The sequence below is a fragment of the Mytilus edulis genome, chromosome 10, assembly GCF_963676685.1.
Source record: "Mytilus edulis chromosome 10, xbMytEdul2.2, whole genome shotgun sequence".
NCBI classification, from domain to species: Eukaryota; Metazoa; Mollusca; class Bivalvia; order Mytilida; family Mytilidae; genus Mytilus; species Mytilus edulis.
The window spans coordinates 21,027,420-21,053,884 of record NC_092353.1 but is presented as its reverse complement, the minus strand read 5'-3'; the positions used below and the strand labels follow the sequence as shown (position 1 = coordinate 21,053,884).

Genomic DNA, 26,465 nt, shown 5'->3' with positions numbered 1-26,465 from the left:
AACAACACATTTCTAAACCAAATTTTATTAATTTTTTTGGTAATTTATAAGAACAAGCATATTAAAATTAAGACACTATAAAACAGTAAATGATAATCTAAATAAAAGTGCCTTTATTGTGGGATTCCAATATAGGTGAATGTTAACAATTCTGAAGATTTTTATATTAACCTAAATTAATATTCCTTGAACTTGGCTGTTCTATCATAACTACAGTTAGATAGATCGATTATGGGAAAGGCTTGAATTATTGATCATTATTCAGGTTATTTCACATTATGAACTTAAAATTTCAAAGAAAATAAAAAGTGGTGTTTTAGACTTATTATTGTAAAGTGTATCCAAACAAATAATTCAACTTAATTCTTGTAAATAAAATTTCAAGCGATTACTTAAGAAGTAACTCTAATATCCATACAAATCAAAGAATACAAGTACTTTTATTAAAAGGAAAGGCCTTTCCTATTCAAATTATATAAAAAATTACAACAATCTAACCGCAAACCAACAGAAATCATTAAGAAGCGTGAAAGCTGTGTAGGATTGGTATTTACAGAAATTGACAGTTAGGTAGAAACATTTTCAATGATAAAAAAGAAGCATAAATTCTAGATCAACACCAAACCAAAACAAAACAAGTGCATAACATGCTGTCAATTTATATATACACATAATTGAGAATTAGCTAGCCTACATATGTATTTGTTATAGTTATATCTTAAACATTGGTTACCATTTTTGAAAATATAATACACATGAAATCTGATTAATTGTTCTCTTCAAACTAAATCCATATAAAAATTATTGTAAAGCAGCTGCACAAGTAGGATAACAAAGCACTGAAAGCAATTATCACATAAATAATTATATATAACCTAACTTACAAGTCAGAAAGGTGACACAATAAAAAATACCCACATCTTTTACAGTTTATATGTGCATACATGTACACAGACATGATAAATATAGGGGACTATATTTCAGTGTGTATACATTTTGAGAATTTATAGCTAACCTGTGCTACTTGTTGATAGGAAGGCCTGTGCCTTAGAAAAGATTTAGAACGAGTTTTAATCTATCCAAAACATCAGTTCTTTTTATGAAGAATTACAGAATCACTCGATCATATGACAGATATCTAAAACTCCCTTTAGACTAATTTTTTTAATAAAATAACATTTCAAACCTAAGAATAGCTTTAATTATTATCCATAGGACAAAAATGGTAATCTGATTTAAATCATAAAACTTCTTTTAACATATTTAAAAAGCAAAATAACAATTATAGCTTTCTCATTTTAATAATATAAAAAAGAAGATGTGATATGATTGCCAATGAGACAACTATCCACAAAAGACAAAAGGTCACCGTATGGCCTTCAACAATGAGCAAAGCCCATACCGCATAGTCAGCTATAAAAGGCCCCAATAAGACAATGTAAAACAATTCATACGAGAAAACTAACGGCCTTATTTATGTTAAAAAAAATGAACGAAAGCCAAATATGTAACACATAAACAAACGACAACCACTGAATTACAGGATGTTTTTTTTAAACTTTTTTTCCCGTTTTTTTTTATATGCATTTACAAAAGTAGAAAATTGATTCTAAAAATATCTTAATACAATTACAATGTACACAATTTACATAATTTACATAAGATGGACAACATTGAAGGTCTGTGCTCCATGTAAACAAGTTTGAAGCTCATTATATTTTGCTCGTGTATCCTGTTTGGCTAACTTAATCATGTGTTGTTTGTAAGTATCTTCAGAGGGATAAGGTGTTGGTGATTGATGAAGTCTGTTTACAGCTCATTATTTAAGGGCATTCCACAACATACACCTTGTCTCACATGATTTAGTTAATATAATCTTTCCATGGACTAAAACTTACTTGGTCCTATGTTACCCCTAAAAACAGTCTCCATTCAATTGAATAATACTTATAGTTATACAATAAAATTTTAATTCTGTGTCCTCTAATGTTCAACAAGTTGTATAAGGATTATACCCGTGTTTATTATACAGAAATTATCTGTGTTTTAAAAAATATGGCATTGAGTATTATTGTACAAAATTAAATGAATCAATGTAGATTCCTTAGAAACAATGCATAGCTTATTGGTATATTTGATTGTAATACACTAAACAGAAGTCTAAATAACTAAAGTAATATAACATAAACAATGTATCCACAGAGATAAAAAAAAAATCAATCAAACTAAGCATATATAATGAATAGCTTCACATTTTGTCACATTATTTTTTTAAATGTTAAAGAAACAAATATTTACAACAGTATTGTAATAATAATGTAAAAAACAAGTATATTTTAATCCGGAAATGGAATTGAACTTGAGAAACTATTGTATTTTTCAAATCTGTTTCTGTAAAAGTGTTTCCGCTTGGTTAAAAATAACTTATTTATTCATCTTTTGTCCAATTACATATTATAATCATTATAATTTGTATTTCACACATGCGATATTAAATATTTATAATTATTGTAATACTATCTTTCCTCTGTAACTGTGTATATAGTTTATGACAATAAAGATCATTCATTCATTCATCTAAAAATATATCAAATAATAATCAAGAGCATATGATAATGCTGGCACAATATATCTACACAGACAGCTTGTACAAATATATAAATAGATGCAAGTAAACACAGTGATGTGTTTTGGAATGCTTTTAAAATAATGTAAGAAGTTAAAATAACTAGAGGCTCTAAAGAGCCTGTGTCGCTCACCTTGCCTTGGTCTATGTGAATATTAAACAAAGGATGCAGATAGATTCATTACAAAATTGTGTTTTGATGATGGTGATGTGTTTGTACATCTTACTTTACTGAACATTCTTACTGCTTACAATTATCTCTATCTATAATGAACTTGGCCATGTAGTTTCAGTGGAAAAGCAAAAATGTCTGCTTTATGACAGTATGGTTGGATCAGTACTGAACTACTCTTCTGAAATATGGGGTTTTCATTGTGCCAACGACATAGAGATTATTCATAACCGTTTTTGTAGGTTTGTTTTAAAATTAGGTAAACATGCTCCTATTAGTTTTCTTTGTGGCGAGCTTGGTCATCTACCTATGTATGTTTTGAGAAAACAATTAATCTTAAAATATTGGTTAACTATTGTTACATATAAAACAGCTTTTGTATATGATGTATATAAAATTTTATATGATGATGCAAATCATGGTAAAATTAATTGGGCATCTAATGTGCGTGATTTTTTATTTAGTCTTGGAATGAACCATATTTGGATTGATCAGAATAATATTGATATATCTTTGAAGTTATAAAGACACACATTAAAGACCAATATCTACATAAATGGTCAGCAGATATATGTGACTGTGCGAAATCAAGTGTGTATAGAAGTATAAAGTTTGATTTTTGTCTTGAAAATTATTTTAGTTACATTAATAATATTAACATTCTTACACCAGATGCTCCGCAGGGCGTAGCTTTATACGACCGCAGAGGTTGAACCCTGAACGGTTGGGGCAAGTATGGACACAACATTCAAGCTGGATTCAGCTCTAAATTTGGATTGTGATTAAATAGTTGACACAGCATAGGTTTCTGACACAGAATGAATGTGTTCTAATGAACTTAAAATTTTTGTTTTCTCTTAGAGCAATTCACTATGCTGTTGAATATTAATCCTCTCAAAACAAGAATGTGTCCTCAGTACACGAATGACCCACTCGCACTATCATTTTCCATGTTCAGTGGACCGTGAAATTGGGGTAAAAACTCTAATTTGGCATTAAAATTAGAAAGATCATATCATAGGGGACATGTGTACTAAGTTTGAAGTCGATTGGACTTAAACTTCATCAAAAACTACCTTGACCAAAAACTTTAACCTGAAGCGGGACAGACGGACGGACGCACAGACCAGAAAACATAATGCCCCTCTACTATCGTAGGTGGTGCATAAAAATGTTTGAAGAAATTTTCTTTTTTATTTATGAAATTTCAAATGAGAAAAATTGAACCCAATATTTTTAATCACATCCCCCTTTCCCTTATTCCAAAACTAATCTCAATTAAAATTTCTAATGGAGTTTGCAACAATAACTACTCATTTAAATACATCATAAAATATTAAGATGTAAAAAAAACTGCTTGTTATCACTGAATGTTATTTATTATAATTTATCAGTTGGTAGTAAAAAGTGAATATACATTGTATATTGTATATAACAAAGATTTAAGTTGATTCTGGACAAAGAAAGATAACTCCAATTAAAAAAAAATCTTGCTATTGCACAATATTTTGCAATTAGATATTTCTTGCTTACTATTCTGGACAAAGAAAGATAACTCTAATTAAAAAAAAATTAGCTATTTCACAATATTGTGCAATTAGATATTTCTTGCCATTGCGCAATACTGTGCAATTGAAAAGACTTGCTATTGCACAACACTTAATATAATAATTTTAGATCCTGATTTGGACCAACTTGAAAACTGGGCCCATAATAAAAAATCTAAGTACATTTTTGGATTCAGCATATCAAAGAACCCCAAGATTTCAATTTTTGTTGAAATCAGACTAAGTTTAATTTTGGACCCTTTGGACTTTAGTGTAGACCAATTTGAAAACAGGACCAAAAATGAAGAATCTACATACACAGTTAGATTTGATATATATCAAAGAACCCCATTTATTCAATTTTTGATGAAATCAAACAAAGTTTAATTTTGGACCCCGATTTGGACCAACTTGAAAACTGGGCCAATAATCAAGAATCTAAGTACATTTTTAGATTCAGCATATCAAAGAACCTAACTGATTCATTTTTTGTCAAAATCAAACTAAGTTTAATTTTGGACCCTTTGGACCTTAATGTAGACCAATTTGAAAACGGGACCAAAAGTTAAGAATCTACATACACAGTCATGACAGTAAGATTCGGCATATCAAAGAACCCCAATTATTCAATTTTGATGAAATCAAACAAAGTTTAATTTTGGACCCTTTGGGCCCCTTATTCTGTTGGGACCAAAACTCCCAAAATCAATACCAACCTTCCTTTTATGGTCATAAACCTTGTGTTTAAATTTCATAGATTTCTATTTACTTATACTAACGTTATGGTGCGAAAACCAAGAAAAATGCTTATTTGGGTCCCTTTTTGGCCCCTAATTCCTAAACTGTTGGGACCTAAACTCCCAAAATCAATACCAACCTTCCTTTTGTAGTCATTAACATTGTGTTTAAATTTCATTGATTTCTATTTACTTAAACTAAAGTTATTGTGCGAAAACCAAGAATAATGCTTATTTGGGCCCTTTTTTGGCCCCTAATTCCTAAACTGTTGAAACCTAAACTCCCAAAATCAATCCCAACCGTTCTTTTGTGGTCATAAACCTTGTGTCAAAATTTCATAGATTTCTATTAACTTAAACTAAAGTTATAGTGCGAAAACCAAGAAAATGCTTATTTGGGACCTTTTTGGCCCCTAATTCCTAAAATGTTGGGACCAAAACTCCCAAAATCAATACCAACCTTCCTTTTGTGGTCATAAACCTTGTGTTAAAATTTCATAGATTTCCATTCACTTTTACTAAAGTTAGAGTGCGAAAACTTAAAGTATTCGGACGCCGGACGACGCCGACGCCAACGTGATAGCAATATACGACGAAAAATTTTTCAAATTTTGCGGTCGTATAAAAACTAGGAAGTGGTACATTGAAACTAAATGTTGAAGTTGGTCGCTTCCCTGATATACCAAGAGAAATGGGTCTTTGTGTATGTTGTAATATGCAATGTGTTGAGAATGAATTCCATTTTGTATTGGTATGTCCAGCATATAGGGCAATTAGAATATTGTTTTTGCCACGCTATTATTGTTCATGGCCTTCTATTTTTAAACTATCTTGTTTGTTGAAAGCTAATTCTAGATCTCTAACAATTAAGCTCTGTAACTATTTGAAGAGTGCATGGAAAGCTAGATCTGATATTATTGGTTAGTTACAACATGTATTTTATTATTGCATTGTTCTCTGTTACCAGTCTTTTGTCACATTATGTATATATTATGTATTGCCATAGCATGTTCTATATGCTTTTGCAAATAAAATATTCATTCATTTAAACCCCTAAATTAGAAATGTAAAACAATTCAAACAAGAAAAACTGATGGGCTAATCTATGTACATACACTCAACAATGAAAAAAATAAAGTTTTGCCAGTATATGACAGACAATGTAGAGCTCCTTGATCAAAATAACACAACTGGATATCCTCTTATAAATATAAATATAAATTAATCAAAATCAAGATCTAGCCCTTACAATGTTCTAAATAATTAAAAACATTCAGATATATATTTACAAAATCTGTTAATCTATATTAATGTCATGTAAAATACTGTATGTTGTATCAATTATATATGTTATGTGTATATGCCCCCCTGGGGACCTAATTTGGAAAATAAAACTTATCTTATCTATCAAAAATTTTGGTGTAGTTTATTTCAATGAAATTTCTCTCTTGAACTCCTTTTGACTTTGGAAATGAATGATTTTTCAATTCTTTTGTCACTTGTAGTTCAAAAATATAACGAGCCAAAAGAAATGTATCATTATTTGGTTGTGAAATAATTATCTACAGAACAGGACAGACTAAACCACTTGAAAGAATGTTGATTTTCATAAAGAATACAAAGAGAATATCTTATTTATAGCAATGCTAGAGAAAGCACTGATATTAATAACCTCTTTATACTTTTTATTTCAGAAACCAGCATTAAGGATTGCAAAGCTGATGTCTCCAACATACTAATACTTCAATACAACAATTGTGTCATCTTATGTAAAATAAGAAAAGTACTTCCTGTACTATCACCCCAAAACTATATATATATTCTTATAATTCAATACATACATGTACATCTACAATCCAATTTTTACAGCAATAATATAATTGAAAAAAAAATATAAATTTAAATGTAATACATTTAGCATTATAAAAAAAGAAAAATAGAAACATTTAGCATTCTTTAAACAAAAGCAAAATATAAATGAACATTAGAGTTACAGTAATTTTATGTATTGTATATAATCATAGATATCATACAAAGCATTACCAAAATTAGCCTGCAATAATATCTTAAATTTTACTAGTTGAAATAAAATTTTAAATTAGTAATGACATCAGTGACAAAAATTTGTTTGAAAAGTTTTGTTTTACAATAAAACAACAAAAAAGTTATTGCATGAATATTGTCCCTAATATTCATCAATATTTATATAATAAACCTATAATAGTATACATACTGATATTAAGATACAAACAACAGAATATCAAACTTCACATAAAAAACTAGTGTGAATTTTTCATGGTATTCTTTGGAATAAAACAATATAAATCAACTACTACTAAACCCCCAGCCAACAAAAACACCCCAAATTAAATAACTTATCAGTTGTTTCAATCATTAAAATTGATGTTAAGAATAAATCTACAGACTACCTACTCTAAATAAAATGAAAAAACCTTCCCTTCTCTCCAAAAAAAACCCCGAAAATAATGAAAAAAAACAAACAAAAAAAAACCCCAGCAACAATAACGAAATATAACAACAAAATATAATCTACAGAAAAAATTCTTTCACATATATATGTTTAGGGCGATTATAACATAGTGTAGTGAAAGACAAAGCTATATTCAAATTCCAAACAATCGGAAACAGTATCAATTGAAGTTTTGAACAGCTAATAAACTGCAGGATTTTCAGTCCCTCATCTACAATTATACACTAAAAAGCAATTACACCCATCTTTTTTTCTTTTTTTTTTATTTCTTTCCTTGGTTTTAATGTAAACATTTAAACTTTTCTTTATGACTTACACACACATGTCAAGTATTCGCATTCTTAAATTAAAATTTTCAAATGATATGTATCAGTTATAATACTAATTGTATTGTATTGCACAATCCCTGTGATATTGGATGAAAATGTTTACATGTATGTAAACGATTTAAACTATTATACTTAGAACCAACAATTCTTTGTATTTCACAGTTTTCAACTCACTTGCACATGGACACAGTTTTCAACTCACTTTCACACAGTTTTCAACTCACTTGCACTTGGACACAGTTGAACTTGGACAGTTTTCAACTCACTTGGACACATTTGGGAAATGTTTATAAAGGACAAAAACACATTATTTCATTATTTCAGGAAACTTTGTTTTAAATGTTGCATGTACATCCAAGATATGATATTGTATGAAATTGATTGCCATGTTAGATGTTTCCTTCTGCATTAATAGCTGTAAATTTCAGCAATTTAAACATGCAGAATGCACCACCAGAGTGAAGATTTGTCATTCAATTGATAATTGTATGGTGCTCATATTGTAAAAACTATTTCAGAAATTAACTGGCAATTTCATGTCAAAAAGTTACTGTATATTTCAAAATATGTGTCTGCCTTGCATATTATTGATATGTTAATAGACTATGGAAATCAAAACATTTTCTGTAAAACATGTGTGTAAGCAATACTAATGGTTTACTATAAGCTTCTTGTAACTGAATGCACTACATTCATGACATTATTTTGATTTAATAATATACTGTACAGTCAAAAATAAAAATATGCAATTCATATTATGAGAATGTCATTTAACATTTAAACACTAAAATATGGTAACGAGCGTTTACAATATTATAACAAGTAGTACGAATTAAGATAAATTACAAAAAATTGGCACTTGTATAAAGTGGACACTAGCTTTAATAATGTTATCAATTATTTTTCATAAAATGACAAATTTTTTCGTTAATCCTCAGGGCTAATTAATATTGTATCCCAAAATGAACTTTCTTCTTTTATGCAAATAATTGACAAACTATTACAATAAAGTTTATTTCACAGATAGGAAAATAATTTCCAAAACTTAATTAAAATTGTTAATGTTAATAGTAAATGGAGTTTCTAATAAAAATACCTTTATTATAAACAAAATGATGTTATTATCCGATTGATGTTATTATCCAAGATGTTTTTAAGGTAATATTTTAACAAAAGATATATGGTGAAATTTATCACAAAAAGGGATTAAAGATGAACATAGTTTAGTTTATTACTAAAAGCATGTGTTATTTATTTTTGATCTGAAGATATTTATTCTATTTTAACATATTTATAAAAAAGAAACACACATTCATCCCTTTAATACAGCAACATTCAAATATTTTTCTTACATATATACCCGTAATGGTTAATTGACATTATTTTCAACTTATATAATGAATAACATATTTTTGTTTTTGATTTTACATGTACATCAATAAATCTTAAATATTTTTTTACTGCACTTTGAAATGGAGGACATTCAGTTTCGAAAAAAAATGTACTTATCCATGGTGAGTGTGATAATAAATGAGGAACTACTTACACAGATAAATATGATATAAGGTGCCCCATTCCCCCCTTCAAAGGTATATGAGAATGAAATGTCTTTAAAGATAAACACATAAGATTGAATGATATATGATTTGGCACATATATGTGGAGTGAATATAGCTTTGTCAGACCCTACACTTATGCTAAATACGTTTTCACTGTCCCTTTTATATAAACTCTGCACATAGGACACTTTCTCATGGCTGGGGCACAGTCGATACAACAAGCTAAATGTCCACACGGCAAGAAAGCTATGGAAACATTTTTGTCCATACAGATCTTGCACATGACTTGTTCCTTTAGTTGTATGTTCTCTTCCTGAAGTGATCTGATTTCTATAAAAAAATAAACATGAAATTTTAACTAATCATAATAAAGACAATCTCTGACAACTAAAAATGAAGATAGTCTTGCAGGTGGAAAACAGATGAACAAATACATTGCTATTTTTAGCATACATATCAAGCAAGGTAATGTAGCAATTAATATCTTCATGCATGTTTAGCCAAACAGATGATTATATAACTGTGGATTCATATTTTAGAGAATGTGCATTTTGTTAAATGCAAAAACTATAATTGTTTAACATTTTCCATAACATTAATAAAAATTATTATGCCACTGATTGCAATGAATCCACAGCAATTGAGTGCTTCTGTGAAAAACCTGAATGACCAAGTATACATTGTAATATGAATTAAACATGTTAAACAGCCAATAATAAATATAGCTCACAAATAAGCTGTAATGGTATTGTATCCATGGATAGTTAGGTCAACAAATGTATTCAATATGTCTAGTACCAATCCTCCCTTTTCTTAAAGCAGACAGTTCATGTGAGAAATGTGTCATTAAAATGTATCACTCCATAACTTGGTACACATGTTTTTTGATTCGTAGGTAAAGCACTTTCAGAATAGTTTGATCTTCTCTTAGAGAAGTGTGAATTCTTCAATGTTAACCATAATCTCAGTCTAGAAATCATATAACACAAGTGTCATGTCCTAAAATGGTAAATAGCAAATGTGACATTTTGTACCACCATTCAACAAGTGTGATGGCTACAGTATAATACTGCCCAACAGGTGCAATGGGCTATAATGGCTATTTACAAGTATAATGAATGCTGATCAACAAGTGTGAAGTCAAACAGTGGCAACAGACAAAACTGATTTTCATATTCCAACCAGCAAATTGATGACCATGAATGTCAATCCAAAAACATGATATTGAGTACTTATAATCAACAAAGTGGTCTTCTGTATGCTACTCAACAAGTTTAATGGCATGAATATCTTCCATATACTTGTATAATACTGATCAGCAAGTGTGATGTACTGCATTTCCAATCAACATGTGTAATTTCTCATGTTATTGATGTTATGTACATATACCACTGATCAACAAATGTGGTTTCCTAATATAACAAACCAACAGTGATATTCTGTAATGCCAATCAACAAATGTAACATTGTGTAATGTTCATATACCACTGATGATAATATGCAACTTTCATATATCACTGAGTAACAGGTTCTATGTCCTTTTATAACTATCAACAACTGTGATGTTCTGTAATGCAAATCAACATGTGTAATGTCCATATATCACTGATCAACATGTGTTATTTCCATATATCACTGATCAACATGTGTAATGTCCATATATCACTGATTAACATGTGTAGTGTCTATCTACCACTGATCAACATGTGTAGTGTCTATCTACCACTGATCAACATGCGTAGTGTCTATCTACCACTGATCAACAAGTGTAATGTCTGTATCACACTGGTCATCATGTGCAATGTCCATATATCATTGATCAACATGTGTAATGTCCATATATCACTGATAAACATGTGTAATGTCCATACATCACTGATCAACATGTGTAGTGTATATCTACCACTGATCAACATGTGTAATGTCTGTATCACACTGGTAATCATGTGTAATGTCCATATTCAACTGATCAACAGGTGCAATGTCCATACAACACTGATCAACATGTGTAATGTTCATATACCACTGATCAACATGTGTAATGTCAACATACCACTACTGATCAACATGTTGTAATGTCCATATACCACTGATCAACACATGTGTAATGTCCATATACCACTGATCAACATGTGTAATGTCCATTTACCACTGATCAACATGTGTAATGTCCATATACCACTGATCAACATGTGTAATGTCCATATACCACTGATCAACATGTGTAACGACGATTTACCACTGACCAACATGTATAACATCTATATACCACTGATCAACATGTGTAACGTCTATGTACCACTGATCAACATGTGTAGCGTCTATATACCACTGATCAACATGTGCTACATCTATATACCACTCATCAACATGTGTAATGTTCATATACCACTGATCAACATGTGTAGCATCTATATAACACTGATCAACATGTTTAACGTCTATATAACACTGATCAAAATGTGTAATGTCTATCTACCACTGATCAACATGTGTAACGTCTATCTACCACTGATCAACATGTGTAACGTCTATCTACCACTGATCGACATGTGTAACGTCTATGTATCACTGATCAACATGTGTAATGTTTATATACCACTGATCAACATGTGTAACATCTATCTACCACTGATCAACATGTGTAACGTCTATCTACCACTGATCAACATGTGTAATGTTTATATACCATCAATCAAATGTATAACATCTATATACAACTGATCAACATGTGTAATGTCTATATACCACTGATCAACATGTGTAACTTCTATATACCACTGATCAACATGTGTAGTGTCCATATACCACTGATCAACATGTATAACGTCTAAATACCACTGATCAACATGTGTAACGTCTATCTACCACTGATCAACATGTGCAACGTCTATATACCACTGATCAACATGTGTAACGTCTATCTACCACTGATCAACATGTGTAATGTCTTTGTATCACTGATCAACATGTGTAACGTCTATCTACCACTGATCAACATGTGTAACGTCTATCTACCACTGATCAACATGTGTAACGTCTATCTTCCACTGATCAACATGTGTAACGTCTATCTACCACTGATCAACAAGTGTAACATCTATCTACCACTGATCAACATGTGTGACATCTATATACTACTGATCAACATGTGTATTGTCCATATACCACTGATCAACATGTGTATTGTCCATATACCACTGATCAACTTGTATAATGTCTATATACCACTGATCAACATGTGTAATGTCTATCTACCACTGATCAACATGTTTAACATCAATCTACCACTGATCAACATGTGTAACGTCTATCTACCACTGATCAACATGTGTAACGTCTATCTACCACTGATCAACATGTGTAATGTTTATATACCATCGATCAACATGTATAACGTCTATATACAACTGATCAACATGTGTAATGTCTATATACCACTGATCAACATGTGTAACTTCTATATACCACTGATCAACATGTGTAGTGTCCATATACCACTGATCAACATGTATACCGTCTAAATACCACTGATCAACATGTGTAACGTCTATCTACCACTGATCAACATGTGCAACGTCTATCTACCACTGATCAACATGTGTAACGTCTATCTACCACTGATCAACATGTGTAATGTCTTTGTATCACTGATCAACATGTGTAACGTCTATCTACCACTGATCAACATGTGTAACGTCTATCTACCACTGATCAACATGTGTAACGTCTATCTTCCACTGATCAACATGTGTAACGTCTATCTACCACTGATCAACAAGTGTAACATCTATCTACCACTGATCAACATGTGTGACGTCTATATACCACTGATCAACATGTGTATTGTCCATATACCACTGATCAACATGTGTATTGTCCATATACCACTGATCAACTTGTATAATGTCTATATACCACTGATCAACATGTGTAATGTCTATCTACCACTGATCAACATGTTTAACATCAATCTACCACTGATCAACATGTGTAATATCTATATACCACTGATCAACATGTGTAACGTTCATATATCACTTATCAACTTGTGTAACGTCTATATACCACTGATCAACATGTGTAATGTTCATATTACACTTATCAACTTGTGTAACGTCTATATACCACTGATCAACATGTGTAATGTCCATATTACACAGATCAACATGTGCCATATCTTTTTATAACAATCAACAATTGTGATGTTTTGTAGTTCCAATCAATACTAGTAATGTCCATATATCACTGATCAACATGTGTAATATTACAATGTACAACATCATGAACATGCATTATGTCTATATCAATTACAAGATCAAGATTACTATAAAAATCAAAGTGGCATAAGCATATAAATGATAATTTAAAGTAAATAAGGTTATTGCAAATTTCAAAATTCACAAGCAGAAAGCACTATAGCTATTAAGCATATAGCAAGTACAATATTTCATTCTAAGATCACATCATATTTCTTTTCAATGTTTTATGATGAAATTTAACAATTTTTTTCTAAATTCATTTCATCATTTCTAAGAGAAAATCAATGAAATAGTTCATCCTCTTTATCAATATACAACTTACCATTTTCAGTTATTTCCTTATTTGCACTTGCCTGTCCTGATTTACCACCTAAAAAACAAATATCTCATGTAAACCTTTGTAAATTGCTTTTACACTATTCACTGAAAACTGGTATTAAAATGCAAATGTTGAAATTAAAATAGCAATACTTTAAGTCAATACACCATGACAAAAGCTGTCCGTCCAAATAATATAGGTGGAATTAAAAAAAAGTGTGTATCACAACCAAAAAGATCATGGTTGGCAACTATGATAAAATATCATTGGCTGTCTTAATTAATCACAAACTTTAACACATTAAGTATGCACAAATCAGTAATCCATGACTGAGATGAATGATTCATGTCTCCATTGTTAACATTTATAAATGACTAATCAAAAACAATAAGAACACAATATATTGATAACTCATTGAATAAAACATAAAGGTGTACAATGGGTCCCTGATTTGAACTTAAACCAACTTCCACCTACCCCTTATAGCATATCCCTATTCTAGACCTCTATTTCCAACAATAACTCTTGCTTCCTACCGCTTATTCCAATGCTTCCTTTAGTTAATGCTTTTTCACCTCTCAAAGCATGATATAATAAGATAGATTTGAAATATACTATATACTTTACTTTTTAAATTGTTATTCGGATGAAGAGTTGTCTCATTGGCACTCACACCACATCTTCCTATATCTATAAACAAATGTATACTGTTAACCAACTTATTTTTGCGAGAAGAAAAATAACGTGAATATAAATCTTACGAATATGTAAAACTATGATCTTTCCTTATTATCTATACTTCATCAAGTAAATCAATAAATCCGGAATATAAATAGCCGCAAAGTGGTCAAGCAAGGTTAAAACGTGAAATAAAGTATCCGCGAAATAAGTTGGTTTACAGTATACAACACGATATAGACCTAATTTTTACTTGACACTCAAAAGAAAAAGAAGTTAACAACTGAAAAGATTCCAACATTAAAATACATCATATTTCTGTTATTATGTTTTTTACAAACCTGATACAGCTGCATTTGCTGTTTCCAATGAGCTAACAGATAAAGATGGGAGAGAGCTCTCAGATGTACTGGCTGGCACACTTGATGTTGCTGTTTGTGACTGACTTGTTGTTGTTCTAACACTTGGCTGTATGCTTGCTTGTGATGAACCAAAAGCAGAACTTGGTGTGTTTTCTGATACAACAGCTGTATTAGTCTGGGTAGTAGTATCGTCATTAGTTATTGTGAAAATCACTTCCAAGATGTCTCTTGCTTCAATATTTTCTTTGCCTGTTATTCAAAATTTTATATTGTCTTACATAATTGTTCATCTTAGCAAAATTCCAAATAAATGAATGTGTAAACACCCCCAACATTTTTTTAAATTTGCTGAGTGTTCTGCCATCTTCTTATTTTTATATAAACAATGGTTTATCTCCCCAATCAGAAGTATTGTCAATCTATCCCTAAATATGATATTGGTACCTTCTAAGACAGCTGTGCCTAATCCAAATTGGCCATGTCAACCATGGGTAAAATGTTCCCAATCCAAGAATTATATATTTTAAAATATCATAATATCCCCTTATGTGCAAATGATCTACATGATATTTCATGAGAGAGGTTAGGAAATTAAGAGGATTTTGAACCTACTCAGATTAGGAATATAAATTTAAGATAAATTTGACATGTCAATGTGCAGTTATTCAAAGTAAAGAGAAAAATTATTAATTGCCTCCTGAATAACATAGACATCAAGCCACAGCATTATTTTTGTGAAATTAAAAAAAAAAAAGTTCTTAGGTGATGGCATACAACTATTTAATTATTCTATCAGGTTTAATGCATATTTATTACATGTATTATGTTTATAATTTCAAGCGTACATTACTGAAAAAATGCTTCTTTTTAAGAATGAATCTTCATTCAAATAATTACTGTACTTGAATGACTTCAAATTCTACTTATTAAACATAGTAATACCTGGATTGTGACTTTTGACAATATCAACAGCTCTCTGTATTATTTCATCAGAATATCCAAGCTCTCTTACACTCTCAATAGCAGGATCTCGGTTGGAATTTGCTGAAGCTAACATTGAAAGAAAACTTAATTAGATTTAAATATCAACTCAAAACACAAAAAACAAGAATGTGTCCATAGTACATGGATGCCCCACTCGCACTATCATTTTCTGTGTTTAGTGAACCTTGAAATTGGGGTAAAAACTCTAATTTGGCATTTAAATTAAAAAGATCATATCACAGGGAATATGTATACTAATTTTCAAGAAGACTTCAACTTCATCAAAAACTACCTTGACCAAAAACTTAAATCTGAAGCAGGACAAACAGACGGAAGGATGAATGAAGACGCACAGACCAGAAAACATAATGCCCCCTTCTATCGTATGTTGGACATAAAAATGATTTAAAAGGTATTCATAAAGCCAATAAATGTTACTGATTATTCTGACAACAAAATATCCACTTAGTTTACATTAGAACATACCAAATGTTTATATTTTGTTTTTACTATGAAAGGAAAAACAGTACATGTACAAATGAACAACAATTTACCTGACTGAATGGATGTTTGTGTCATTGATGTTTCTTGTGATGTTACTTGGGTTCTAGCTTCAATCTCACTCTGTGTTGTCACTGCTGTCTGGTTCTTAGCACTACCTGATGCACCTGATGCTTGCTTAAATAAACAATAACCATACCTTTAGAAATTCAGTTTAAAAAATATGTTCGAACTTTTGATTTTTTTAATTAATTCAGTAAAGAATTTATATCTAGACTTTTATAAAACTTCTATTCCACAGACAAAAAAGATCAGTCATCTATGATAAAAAAGTATATAAGATGATATCATATCAAACTGTATTGTTGAGGTCATATCCACAAGTCTCTGGGGAGAAAATAGGTTGTCATTTTTTTTTCTCAAAGTTTGAAGGGAAATATATTTCAAAAAATATTGTCCAAAGGAATAAACCACCTTTTCTGTAGCTCAAAGGTAATATAGGTACTGAACAGTAGAGTTGTGGCATCTCTCAAATAATATAGCTGTTCTATCTAAGATAGGCTAACTATTAATTTCAAACATATACTTATTACAATCACTCCATTTACCACAAATAGCTCAACAATAGCTTATAATAGGTGAGAAACGGACCTTACCACGAAAATTAAACATTGATCAAAGACCCATGAACATATGGTCTAAGTCAAATTACCCTGCCATATTTTAACCTAGGTGATCTAAATCATCAAACATAGTTCACCTATTGCTTATAGTATCTTTTATAATGACTTCACCACAAAAACTAAACCTTGATCACTGATCCATACGATGCCTTGATTAGATGAACCCTGTCAAATGGACGTTTTGACCTTACCTGGATTGAAGAATTCAAAATACAGTTATCCTACTACTCATATTAAGCAAGCAATTTATAAAAATAAAAAACCTTACAGTATTTTCAGTATTTGATCCAAAGAGAAAATGAGGTCAAGGACAATGTCAATGGACAATATTGGAAACTAAATGCATTTATATTTGACATTACACATTCAGTGAAATATAAAGCTTTAAATAAAAAGTTTATACCAATACCCCACTGATTAGCATCCCTTTTGTCTTGATTTTTTATTCCATCTAAGACAAAATGAGGTCAGTGACTAGTTATATTCATTATTTCAAACAGGGTCATAAGGATAACAATATATCATAAAATGAAGGATATTTCTACTTGGGATAAAACCTTTCCACATGCATTGATGAGTATTCTTATTGTACATACCATTTCTGCTTGTCTCTTCACAATGATTTCAACGAATCGGTGGCCTCTGTTTTGTCTAACAAATGGACACTTAGAAAACCATCTTGCATGCTCCACCCAAGGATCATCTCCAGCATCCCAGTTACGTAAACCTCCTCCACAAAAGAAACATCTACAATAGTCATTGTATCCAGCATAGAAGAATCCTGCCAGTGCCATATCCCTAGGAGCCTGATCTAAGTATCCAGGCCAACCCTGGAATGTACTGACTCTAACACTCAGTTGAGCATAAGCTGGATATTTTGGTCTTTCTAATGTGATACCCAAATCCTCAGCCATGTCTCTGTGTGCAGGTCTGTTCTGTTCTCCCTCTAATACAGAATGGGCTCTGTCAACAGAAGGTGGTGGTCTAATTGTCTGTTCTTCTTCGACAGGTTGTCTCATTGCCTCTTGCACTGCATATGGTTGCTGTGGTTGATTTCTGAACTGTGCTGTAGTGTCTGCATCATTGGTATTCCGTATGGTTTCTCTTGTCAATGTTCTGTTCTGAGTAGAAAGAGATGTCTGTGTACTAACACCACCATCTTGGAGTACAGTTGACTGCAGAAAACCTGAAATCAGATAAGAGGGCAATATTTACATACTGTCTTTTATCATGTTTATGATTTGATTCATATCAAAATTTTTTTACAAACCTAGATATATCTAGCAAAAAAACTTTCAGTTTCTTTATTTACTTGGATTTTACCTTAACTTTCTCAAACTTCAAAATAAAATTAGATATGCCATTTCTGTTTGTTATGATTGTATGAATGGCAACCCAAAACAACTGCAAACTGAAACTTTTAATTCCTGCATGCCACAGAGAGTAGGAATTTTGAGCCCTTGTTCTAGCTAGTGGTGATAAATTCAAACTGATGTACTGACCCGATAATACTTGTCGTGAGAAATATTCATATTTTGCTTTTGATAACCAGCATTACTTGAGTTTCTGAGTTACTTACCGTTTGAGAGATTTGGGAGCGACTCTTGGTTTGGATTGTGAGAAACAAATCCATTGCTTTCTGGAATTATTGGTATATTCCTTGTTTCTCTCCTATTGACCATCCTATATAAAAAAAAAACCAAACATATTCTTGTTTAATGGTATCATTAGGCAAAGTTTTGATAGGCACCCTTTGTGATTTACAGCAATAATATACATAAAACTAACTAAACCATGATTATCAAACAAGACCTTGCATTTTTTGTATAAACTTAAGAGTAAAATGACTATCATTACTTAAAATGACCTTCCGTAATATAATTAATTAAAGTAACTTAAAATAGACATGATAGATGCAGTTTGTATAAAGTTAAAGTAAAATTAATTTCAAATCCTAATTGCTCCAAATCCAGTGCATAGACATTTTTTTGATATCTTATGTTACTGGAACTTGGCACAAATATTTCTGTTTAAATGATGGTATTAAGATCATTACATACCAAATATCAGAAGGCCTAGTACTTAAATACTGTAGCAATTAATATTTCTGTCTCTACCAACTTTCTAGTTCAACTTGTTATTTAATTAAATAAATAATGATGGTAATAACTGTAACACAAATTTACAAATATTTACCGGCATTCTGGTGATATTTTACGATGAATTTCCATTGGATCATCTCTTTTTTGCCAGTTCCTGTATCTAACCCCACAGCTGAAGCATACAACTTCATCATTTGTTCCATTACTGAAGAAACCAGTCCTAGCTAAACGTAGGGGACTTGCATGACAGGTAGCAGGAAGATCCTGGAAAGTTTGTACTCTCAGCATTTCATACTGCATCTTTTCCTCAACACTGAACTCATATCCCATCAACAGCCTACTGAAGTAGGTTGATAATGAACTAGATGAAGCTGGCAAAGATGTTGAAAATGATGACTTTGAGACAGTAGCAGAAGCTGCATCAGGTCTCATATCAGAGGGAATATTGTTTAACCCATTTTGGACTGCATTTTGTTGATTTACATGCTGTAAGCTCAAATTAGCTCCATTTGGATTTGAATTTTGATTTGCATGACTGACATTACTTGACCCTGCTTGTACATGTTGTAGATGAGGTGAATTCTGAACAGGTGTTACTTGCATCGTACAAGAAGGTGGTGAATTACTTCTATTAGAAAAGACTATTCGGCGAAGTCTTCTACTAGATATCCTTCTCCTTTTATGCTTTCTCAGACATTTTTCATGTGATTTTGAAATCTTAGCCACTTCTTTCTTTGCTTCTTCTTTCAAGGTATTCATGACAATATTAGCAATGTCATTGTCATTTGAATATTTTTTTAATTTCTTTGAAATTTCCTCTCCATCAGAATATTTTGTTTTCACTGCTTTAGTTTCTATCTTTTTCTGTAGATCTATAACTGTTTGGCTTGAATACATTGGCTCCTCAGAATTTTCATGTTGCGATAATTTCTCATCTGAAACTGATACACTTTTTAAATTTTTACATAAATCTGTGCTATTTGTAAGTGCTGAACCACCAGATTCACACCTATAAACTTTCATATCTTGTTCATAACTACTGTTTGTATTACATCCAAGACAGTGAGACGAGATATAGCTCTTTTCACTCTTAGTACTGTCAGAACATTGGGAGTATTTATGACAACTGTATACTTCATTCATCTCTGTATCTGGCATGACGTGACCATCATGAGTCCCCCATACCTTCTCTCTGCCAGAATTCTCATCAGCGTGACAAGTGCAATGACCAACTGGTGAAACATTAGCATCTACTTCAATCGACCTACAGAAGGAAATTTCCGATCTCATAGGTTCTAATTCAGATGTTTCAGTGCATAACCTTATATTATATCCATTTTCAGTAACACCAAAGTCTTGGTCTTCTGCGAAGTCATTAATTGACAAATGAGAAGAATCAGACAAATCATTGGAATCATTATTGTGATTATTCATTCCATCAGTTTCTGAGAAAGAGCTGTTTACAACAGCCTTGGCAGAAGTTTCTTCGTGGATATCAGTTTCCATTGGTTTTCTATAATTTTCTGTCTGTACTGTGTTAGACAAATAAACAATTTTGTCTTTCGTGTAGAAATCTTTTTCTTTGCATTTCTCCAACAGAAGCTCATCTGTCTCAAAATTATTATTTGCTTTGTCCAACATGTCTTTACTCTTACATATATTTTCATCTTGTTCATGTATGTCTTTAACTTCTTCAACTTCCTGAACTTTCAGAAAAGACTCTCCAGTATTATCCTTAATGGTCAGCAGAGATTCTTCTGACATAACACAATCAACATGACCTTCTTCAAAAGATTTTACTTTTTTATACTCCTCTTTCTCAAAATCACTTCTTTTTTTGGTTAATACATCATCTAAAAATAAATTTTATCATCAGATTGGATCAATGTCTGTCTAATGTCCAGTGATAAGTATTACATATAATTGTAAGAATGATAAATACTGCTACATTGGGCATCTGTTATTGAAAGAAAAAATGTGCATAAAGTATTTTTGATTCAATCATACTAGATATATATATAGTTTAAACTGATTTCTGCTTTCACAATAAAGTAAAATCAGTTCACTTTAGATCGATTCACACTGAACAGTCAGAGCTCTGACATACCCAAGTCAGAATAAAATGACTTCTTCAAGTCAGAAAATGTTTTGACATTCTGACCTGTACGGGTCAATTTTTGTTTTGCGTAGTTTTCCATCGAGTCCGTCAAACCAGAAGATATTTTGAATTTGCCGCCGATCTAAGACACATACGATCACGTGGTTTTTTTGCGAGAGATCACGTGTTTGAGAGTCGTTGTTTTGGGAGTTTCTCGAACGAGAAGTTATTGAAAATATAGTGATTATTTACGTTTTTTTAGTGAAAATCTAGGTCAATGTGGTCATTTTCAGAAGGTAATACATATTATCTCCGTATTTTCATGGCCATTTTAATATTTTTTGCGTGTGAAGAAGGTCTTTGCAAGTCATTTTGTTGCTGTTTCATGAAGGCGCGTGACCTGTAAATACGGACGCGTGGCCTTTGAGATGACCTGGTGTCTGACAATTCTGACTTGTTCAGGTCAGAAAATGTTGTTATGATAATGAACTGTTATTTTCGGGAGACAACTCGTGTTGTCTTAAACAGTATTAACATTAATAACCAGTCAGTGCAATTTTAAAAGTAAAATTATTGCTTCAAGCTGAACATCATCACGTGATTTTTCTATTTTTAAACTCAATCATGAATTGACTTTTTAACCTTTCCGAGTTTGCGGCTTATAAATATATTTGTTTTTTCGTTTCTCCCAATGAGAAAAACGATCTTTTGAATATTGATATTAATGAAAATGAAATGAAATCGGAATAATTTTAATAAAGGAAAAGGGAAAGGAGGGTTTAACTAAAGAACCGAAATATTTTTTTATTTTAATTTTAAAAATGATTTTAACTTGAGAACATTATAAAGAGATTCACAAAACGGGTTTTTCAATTATGAACATGGAATATGATATTTAAAACAATTCAAATGAAATGTAGGGTAAGGCTCCAGTGATCACCCTACCCCTGTCATTTGACAATGTTGAACAGTCGAGATCCCTGCCCCCTTAACTCAATTTTTTCTCTCTGTAAAGTATAATGAAATATATACCAGGCTAGTCTCTATGGGTCGCCCCACCCCTTGTCATTTTAGAATGATCTTATATCTTGAAAATGGTCGAGATCCCCACCTGTAAACCATATATATTCCTTTTTATAATGTCAAATTGATTTGAATGAAATATACCGGGCTAGTCTCTGGGTTTACCCCCTCCCCTGCCATTTGCGAATGTTCTTATATTTTGTAAACGGTCGAGATCCCCACCCCTAAACTATATATATTCTTGTATGGGAAAATAAAACAAACCCAATGTAATATAGGGGAAGTCCCATTTTGGGGGGGGGGGGGGGTGTTCACCCCTACAGTGTGAAAACATGTAAATGGTCAAGATTCCCACCACTGAACCATATATATTAGTGTAAGGGACAACAAGACAAATCAAATACAATAAAGATAAAGTCCCTTGGGGTCACCCCACCCCCTCATGTTTGAAAACTTGTAAACGGTTGAGATCCCCACCCCTTAAGCCTATATATTATTATATGGGACAATACAACAAATCAAATGAAATAAAGGGAAAGTCCATGGGGGTCATCCCCATCCCCCTTTTTGAAATGGTTTGGATCACCACCCCTAAACCATATAATATTCCTGTTCGTCATTTCAAGAAAATTTGAATGACATACATGTACAGGGTCAATCCCTAATTATATGGCATATATGTTTTCCTATGAAGTTACACATCTATAATTCTTACCCCAGATGCTTAGCCACATAAAGCATTAACCTTTTATTTGAAATATAGATAATCTTTGTTTCTACAGAAGTGAGAAGAACATTGGAAGTCAGTATGTTCTGACTTATAAAAGTCTGAATGTTCTGACTTATAAAAGTCTGAATGTTCTGACTTATAAAAGTCTGAATGTTCTGACTTATGAAAGTCAGAATGTTCTGACTTATGAAAGTCTGAATGTTCTGACTTATGAAAGTCTGAATGTTCTGACTTTAATTTAATAAAAGAAAGACTCAGAATGATCTGAAGATAATGACTTGTTTTTAATGTTTAGAGTATTTAAGAATATGAATGCTCTTGTCATGCTAGTACCATAAGAAACCCTGACAAGATTTTGTTCCCAAAAAAATATATATTAAGAATAACAAGTGTACAATTGAACATAAATTACAAAGTTATAAATGTTGCTAAAAAATCTATTTAAAAAACACCCAATAGATAGTTGTAGTGAAAATATTATGTATTTATATGTACCACTTCTTGAAGGACAACAAAGTCACCAAACTTAGTCTGATTTTCTTAGTATTTTCTCCTCAACATTTTTTTAACAGAACATGATTTGACCTGTTTAAGTCAGTTTACAGAAAAAAAAATCCGATCAAACTAGGTTTCTTCATCTTAGCCCCCCCCCCTTTTTCGCGTTATCTGAATCTGCTACTGTTGGGATAATTAATTTTTTTTAAGAAACAATTCAGTCAAATGGTTTTTAGAATAATGATTTTTTACAACCAAAAGTTCTATATGTTAACTTTACAGAAAAAAAAGTCATGAAAATACAGAAATAAAATAAATTTTTAAGATATAAATTTGATGAAATTTGTTAAAAAAAATACATTTGAATATAAAATATACCAAATACATTTTTTTTTATAGTCCTCAATATTGTGACTTGAGGGGACCATATTTCATCAGTCTTTTATCTGGTTTGTCATACATTTTAAAATGAATATGAAAATCCTAGACTTAAAAGTTGACATAAGTTTAGTTTTGACTGACTCTTTGAAGTCAGAACATGATTTGACCTGTTAAAGTCAGTTTACAGAGAATATTAAATCCAATCAAAACTAGGTCTTCTTCTTCTAACCCCCCCCCCCTTTCCCTTTTATCTGAATCTGCTACTGCTGAGTTAATTAATTGATAAGTTTATTAGAAACAATTCAGTCAAATGGTTTAAAATAATATATTTTACAACCAAAAATTCCATGTGTTAACTTAACAGAAAAGAAAGGTCATGAAAATACAGAAATATAATAAAATTTAAAGATGATTTGATGAAATTTGTAAACAAAATATATTTGAATATAAAATATTAGTTCTCATTATTGTGACTTTATTATTGGGTGTCTTTTATCTGATTTTCCCATACGTTCTTAAATGCATATATTTATGACAATGCCGGACTTAACAGTTGTAATAATAAGTTGAAGTGAAGTTTTTGACCGACTCTTTGAAGTCAGAACATAATTTGACCAGTTTAAAACAAAATACATTTAAATATTGAATAATCAATATATGCAAAATAAACTTTTTTATAGTCCTCATTATTTATTGCACTGTATGGGGACCTTATTTCCACTGTCTTTTATTTGGCTTTTCCGTTTTTTTAAATCAATACGAAGAAACTAGACTTAAAAGTTGAAATAAGTTTAGATGGGACTGACTTTTTGAAGAACACGATTTGACCTGTTAAAGTCAGTTGACAGGAAAAAAATGTCCTATCAAAGTTAGGTGTTCTTCCTCTAATCCCCCTCCCTACTAAATATCAATCTGCTACTGTTGAGTTAATTAATAACTGATTTTTTTTTTAGAAACAATTCAGTCAAATGGTTAATTTTTTTTTGCAACCATGTGTTAACTTAACAGAAAAGAAAAGTCATGAAAATACAGAAATAATACAATATTTTTTTTTTTTTTTTAGATAATTTGATGAAAATCTTTAAAAAACAAAATGCATTTGAATATTGAATATATCAAATAAAAATGTTCCATACATTTTAAATCAATATGAAAATCCTGGATTAAAAGTTGAAATAAGTTTAGTTTTGACAGACTCTATGAAGTCAGAACATGATTTGACCTGTTAAAGTCAGTTTACAGAAAAAAAAATCCAATCAAACTATGTTTCTTCATCTTAGCCCCCCTTTTTCCCTTATTTGAATCTGCTACTGTTGAGTTAAAAAAAAAATTAAGAAACAATTCAGTCAAATGGTTTTTAGAATAATGTTTTTTACAACCAAAAGTTCTATTTGTTAACTTAACAGAAAAAAAGTCATGAAAATACGGAAATAGAATAAATTTTTAAGATATTAATTGATGAAATTTGTTAACAAAATACATTTGAATATAAAATATACCAAAACATTTTTGTATAGTCCTCATTATTGTGACTTAAGGGGACCTTATTTCATCAGTCTTTTATCTGGTTTCCCATACATTTTAAAATCAATATGAAAATCCTAGACTTAAAAGTTGAAATAAGTTTAGTTTTGACTGACTCTTTGAAGTCAGAACATGATTTGACCTGTTAAAGTCAGTTTACAGAGAAAATTAAATCCAATCAAAACTAGGTCTTCTTCTTCTAAGCCCCCCCCCCCCCCCCCCCTTCTTCCCCTTTTTCCCTTGAGTTAATTAATTGATAGGTTTATTAGAAACAATTCAGTCAAATGGTTTAAAATAATATATTACATTGTATTATATAGACTAAAAAGTTGTAATAATTAGCTAAAGTGAAGTTTTTGACTGACTCTTTGAAGTCAGAACATAATTTGACCGGTTTAAAACAAAATACTTTTAAATATATTGAATATGCAAAATAAACTTTTTTATAGTCCTCATTATTGCGCCGTATGGGGACCTGATTTCCTCTGTCTTTTATCTGGCTTTTCCGTATATTTTTAAATCAATATGAAAAAAACTAGACTTAAAAGTTGAAATAAGTTTAGTTGGGACTGACTCTTTGAAGTCAGAACACGATTTGACCTGTTAAAGTCAGTTGACAGAAAAAAAAATGTCCAATCAAAACTAAGTCTTCCTCCTTTAAGCCCCCTCCATATCTGAATCTGCTACTGTTGAGTTAATTAATTCATATTTTTTTTTAAGAAACAATTCAGTCAAATGGTTTTTAAAATAATGTTTTTTAAAACCGAAAGTTCCAAAATGTTAATTTAACAGAAAAAAAGTCATGAAAATACAGAAATATAAAAAAAAAATTTAAATAATTTGGAGAAATTTGTTAACAAAA

At 31.0% G+C, this 26,465-nt stretch overlaps 1 protein-coding gene across 2 annotated transcripts in view; it reads right to left on the bottom strand.

Moving 5' to 3' along the window:
- Positions 1 to 7,819: 7,819 nt before the first annotated feature.
- The window catches only part of LOC139490609 (uncharacterized), a 90,262-nt gene continuing 71,616 nt past the window's right edge, over positions 7,820 to 26,465 (bottom strand). For both annotated transcript variants that reach the window (XM_071277497.1, XM_071277499.1), the window contains 8 exons: positions 19,447 to 21,205; positions 18,830 to 18,933; positions 17,847 to 18,436; positions 16,621 to 16,744; positions 16,025 to 16,132; positions 15,062 to 15,331; positions 14,046 to 14,093; positions 7,820 to 9,791 (listed from right to left, as the gene is read on the bottom strand). In XM_071277497.1, the coding sequence (XP_071133598.1) occupies positions 9,595 to 9,791; positions 14,046 to 14,093; positions 15,062 to 15,331; positions 16,025 to 16,132; positions 16,621 to 16,744; positions 17,847 to 18,436; positions 18,830 to 18,933; positions 19,447 to 21,205 (3,200 nt within the window). In that variant the 3' untranslated portion in view covers positions 7,820 to 9,594. The remainder of the gene's footprint in view (positions 9,792 to 14,045; positions 14,094 to 15,061; positions 15,332 to 16,024; positions 16,133 to 16,620; positions 16,745 to 17,846; positions 18,437 to 18,829; positions 18,934 to 19,446; positions 21,206 to 26,465) is intronic.